This window comes from Vollenhovia emeryi, unplaced genomic scaffold (assembly GCF_000949405.1).
Source record: "Vollenhovia emeryi isolate VEMERY1.0 unplaced genomic scaffold, V.emery_V1.0 DF939279.1, whole genome shotgun sequence".
In the NCBI taxonomy this organism is placed as follows: domain Eukaryota; kingdom Metazoa; phylum Arthropoda; class Insecta; order Hymenoptera; family Formicidae; genus Vollenhovia; species Vollenhovia emeryi.
Window position 1 is genome coordinate 134,248 of NW_011967087.1, and position 5,029 is coordinate 139,276.

Genomic DNA, 5,029 nt, shown 5'->3' on the forward strand with positions numbered 1-5,029 from the left:
CTCTGAGGGCGGACATTTCAACTTTGCTGCAATCCTCCAGAAACGTTGCAGCAATGCTGCGCAATGTTGCTGCAATATTGCAATCTTGCAATGTAACATTTCTGCAATCTTTCTGTGCTGTGTGGGAAGGGGTGGCAGGAAACTCTCAGTGGTCTCCTCTAAGAGGTGGCGTCCGAAAAAAACCAGCGGTGTTCGCGACTGGATTTGAACTCGAATCTTTCCGTTCATTTACTTACTAAGCAGCGCACATTTCTCTGCGCCACGCTTTCGCCATAACAATTTATCTATTTTTTATAAATAACAAATATTAGTCCTGAGAAGGTAATGTCTTCTTCAACCTCGCGGTGTCTCTTGTTTCGCGCTCCAAATCCTTCTGTTGGTCATCCCGATTAAGGGACGTAATCATGTTGAAGATATATCAGTAGAGCTGCAGTGACTGAATAAAGGTAAAATCAGACCGACCGTGTAACAGACCAAGCCAAGCTAGTTACCCCCTGGTATGCATTACCATGGAGTAAAAGTGTATCGATCCCGGGGGTGGTTGAGCCACCAATCGGACAATCAGGACTTGATGCGAATTTTGTCCACAAATAGTATCCAGATGACTTTGTTACACATAGATCTCTAATCATTGCAACTCCTTAAGTACCTAATTCAATGAACTATTTTATTAACAGTGCACTGCTTTGCAAAAAGCATAATTATTTTTTTAATTCAACAATTATAACTCGCTTCATGTCTTTAATAAAAATGAAGATTCAACAAAATGTCACGTACTTGATTCAAGGCCAGAGAAGGGTGCGCTTTATTCAAACAATCACACAACTTATATCGTAACGTTGATATAAAAATATTGCGCGTAGACACGATGGTTTGGAGAAGAACCATTTACCTCCAGCAACGTCAGTTTTACCCTTCAAAGGGAGAATATCGATTCGCGAGGACACCCCGAAGCCTCGCCGTCGCTCGCACAGATGTCCAGGAGGGTGGTCGCTGCGGTTGGCGTCGCCGCCGCCACCGCCGCCTCCGCCGCCTCCGCTCGTCGACGTCGACGCTAGGCGTCACGACGGCGTCGGCAGCGGCGGTGGTGGCGCACACGCTGCTCCCCCTGATGCGGGGTGGGCGAGAGTATTGATTGGTCGCCGTGGTCGCCGTCGTCGTAGGCGCCGTGCAAAAGGGTGGCGGAATCGCCAGGCGCCATTACGCGGGCCAGCCGCGACCGTGCCGTCGAGAAGGGCGTCCAGCCAGCGTCCGACCGCGGTCCCGACTCGCCGAAAAGATGGTCATGATGGCTGGCATGGACGACCATGAGCGCAAAGTCGTCCTCGAGTTCTGCCACCTGCTCGAGAAGAGCAAGCAGCTGTTCAACGGGCTGCGCGACCTGCCGCAATACGGGCACAAGCAGTGGCAGGGCTACTTCCACCGGACCTTCGACGTCTACACGAAGCTCTGGAAGTTCCAGCAGCAGCACAGGTGAGCGATAAAGATAAGGGTGGCAAGAAAGAGAGGGAGAGCGTGCGCGCGTGTGACGCGTCTGCTTGTATATATCGCGAGAAAGCGAGGGAAGTACGTAACTTTGTGACGAGGCCTCTCCGATCTCTTGGAGCACACTTGGTAACGATTTCCCGAGGTACTTTGCCGGAAAACCAGGGTCTCCAAGCGGTTCGTTGGGGTGGAACGCGTGGGACTGTCCGCTCCAAATATCTCACGGCGTAGAGTCGCGTTGGGTCTCGATCTTGTAAATTCGCACGCGAGTGATTCAGCGGTTCCCGCCGATTTCTTCAGCGACGGCCTCCATGTCCGTGGAGCCGATCGCTCTCGATCGAGTAGAAACAAGCGTGTTCGGCGCGACGGTAGCGGCGCTCCACATGCCGCAAGATTATGGCCATCGTCGAAAATATCGCACGTTGTCGCTCGTTTGAACGTGGTGTACGATACATTTTTGGCACGCGAACGTTTCGCGAGTGTCACGACGGCCGATCTCGGCGATTTTGTCGACGATGACGAGACAAAAGTCTCTACGTGGCGAGGTCCACGTGGCCGAGTCCTCGTGGGCTCGCGCTTCCAACTTTGTACTTGTTCGCCAGGCAATCTCGCCAGTTAGAATGAACGAGTAAATCTCATTTCCGTTCGCACCGCTCGCCGTTCGCCGCGTAACTCGTCTTCATTCAAGTATTACATATTAGCGGAAAAAGTTTCGCTTGTGTCTCCCGCGCCTGTCGTCGCTTCATTACACGCTAATTACATTATCGTGTAATACGTACGTAATAAGCGAGTCCGCGGTAAACTGAGAAGCGGAGACAAAGGAAGCCTCATTCTCCGTTGTTAATGAATACTCCATTGATGCTTCCAACTACTATAGGCTTGTTCCACTTGTGCGGGTAGGTGTGTCACAATTGAAGCGTTTATTTTATTGTCGGGCATATTATAGTAAATTGCATTTTGATTTTTACGACGATTAGTCTTTTAAGGTCCGGTTTCACCAACGCTGTTCAACTTTAAGCTTAACGTAATTTAACTGTTACTTTAGAAAGAGACAAACATGAATTGAAGTAAAATTAAAGTTAAGCGACGTTTGGTGAAACCGACGTCTGCCCAAGTGATACAAGTTTGACGCAATATTCAATTGGACGATTTTTGGTCACGTTTGAAATGAAAATATTCAAGACGCTTTAAATTATTAATTTTATTTCGCTATAAAGTATCATACATTTTGCAAGTGTTGGCATTCTCTTAAGAAAAATATGCTTCAAGCTATTATTACATAGAAATATCTTTTTCCAAATGGAAACACGTATTTCGGAGACGATAAAAAAGTCGCCGAAAACCAAAACCACGTTAATTGTATATATATTTAAATTAATCGCGTATATGATGATGAGAGAGGATGTAGAAAGAAAGAAATTTGTGAATTGGGTGGTAATTCGCTGATTGAAGAAATGAAATTCAGCGCGCACCGAAGGTGCGTGCGTGAACACGTGCGCGCGCTCACGTGTATAGCCACGCTTTGTTTTCAGAATGATACTGGACACGAAGTACGGCCTCAAGAGGTGGCAGATCGGCGAGATCGCCAGCAAGATCGGCCAGCTCTACTACCACTACTATCTACGTACCAGCGAGACGAGCTACCTGCACGAGGCCTACTCGTTCTACGCAGCGATACGCGGTCGCGCCTATTACAGCCGCGCTGCTAAGGAGGACAGGAGCGACCTGATGGTGAAGAAGCTCAGGTACTACGCCCGCTTCATTGTCGTCTGCCTCCTGCTGAACCGTATGAAGCTCGTGCGAGAGCTCGTGCAGGAGCTCGACGACCAGATAGCCGATTACACCAGCACCTACGAGCCGGACGATCAGCTCGAGTGGAACCTCGTCCTCGACGAGATCAAGGCCTTCGTCAAGGCCGAGTCCGCGTTCGGCGTCCTGCACTCGGACTCGAACCCCATCGTGCTGACCCACAGGCTCGGTCCGCAGACCTGCCCGCCCGTCGAACGATCGCCACCCATGTGCCTATCTCTCCAAGAGATCCTAATAGTCGGCAATTGTACCGATCAGGTGAAGTTCAGTGAGTTGTCGATGGACATGTTCAGAATGCTGCAGACACTCGAGCGGGAGCCCAGGGACGACCCGAATCACTTGCACGACGCCTCGCCGGCCGGCCGGATGCCCTTCAGACCCGGGCCCTATCCTGGACCGGAGAACGGCGCGCCGAGACGCGACAATCCGCACAAGTACCTGCTGTACAAGCCGACCTACAGCCAGGTGCAAGTGTTCCTCGCGAGTGGCTTCAAAGAGCTACCGGCGAACGGCGCGTTACTGCTGTACCTGTCGGCGGACGGCTGCTTCTCCACCGTCAAGCATCCTGAAGAAAGTGAGTGTTTTATCGAGTCTCACGTAGACGCCCTTATTGTTCGTTCTATCGCTGTGCTGTCGCAGCTTCATAGGCGTTAGACGTAAATCCTTTTATTTTAAACGGAAGATCTGCTGAAAATAGATCTGAGGAAAGGGTGACATGCATCTTCCATAAATCCAATGCATCCAATTTGTCGCTCGATGGGGCTGCTAGTTTTTTAACGAGCTTTGTTATTGATAGATTATCTACGTTATTTGGAAAGATTAGAAATTAAGTAGAAATACTTGACGCAAACGTTTAAGCTTTTATATCGCTTCGCTACCAAAAGTGACCTATCATTCAAGGGTCAATCAATGTGCCGCAAATATCACGCGATATTTTTACAAAAAATAAAAATAAGTGAATAGAAAACAACGGCAATCTTGGTTGAAAAAAAATCAACTAAGTAATCAGATATCATCAGCGTGAGACACTGGTCGAAATTATTTAAGTTTTCACGTGTTTTTTTTTACTCGTTAACTTGGTAACAAGTTTTTTGTTAATAAGATTTATAATGTACGCAACGTAAGATGTTCCAAGATTCTTGTTGCAATTTTATATTTTAATATAAAAAGAACATTAAGTAGAAGTAAGTATGATTAAATTGTTTAACGGATAAAAGATAATATTTTAATACGAGGATCTCGATTAAAATTGAAAATAATTTGTTACGCCAAAGTACAAAGATAATAGCCGAGTAAACGCAAACAGTACGCAATCAGCTTTAGTTGCTTCGCCGAATCTTCTTTCGATTTAAAAAAAAATATATTTACCGAGGGTAAACCGCCGACCAAAATCATGTACACCAATGTCCACTAATGCCCAGTGGGGATTACTTTTATCTTATTATCTTGTTTTATCATATTTTATCTTTACAATGCCCCAGCAAGGCCTAATGCCCAAACTATAATGTCCAGTAATGCCGCAAATCTGCACACCACAATGCCATCAGCGGTTTACTCGAGGGGGAAACCGCTGACCAACCCACACAGCACAGAAAGATTGCAGAAATGTTACGTTGCAAGATTGCAATATTGCAGCAACGTTGCGCAACATTGCTGCAACGTTTCTGGAGGATTGCAGCAACGTTGAAATGTCCGCCCTCAGAGAGATTGCAGTGCAACATTATAGCAATGTTGC

At 47.4% G+C, this 5,029-nt stretch overlaps 1 protein-coding gene across 2 annotated transcripts in view; it reads left to right on the forward strand.

Annotated features, from left to right (window-relative positions):
• Positions 1–1,075: 1,075 nt before the first annotated feature.
• Positions 1,076–5,029, forward strand: part of LOC105559350 (protein SCAI) — an 11,668-nt gene continuing 7,714 nt past the window's right edge. For both annotated transcript variants that reach the window (XM_012007567.1, XM_012007566.1), the window contains exons 1-2: positions 1,076–1,473; positions 3,018–3,868. In XM_012007567.1, coding sequence (XP_011862957.1) covers positions 1,280–1,473; positions 3,018–3,868 — 1,045 coding nt within the window. In that variant the 5' untranslated portion in view covers positions 1,076–1,279. The remainder of the gene's footprint in view (positions 1,474–3,017; positions 3,869–5,029) is intronic.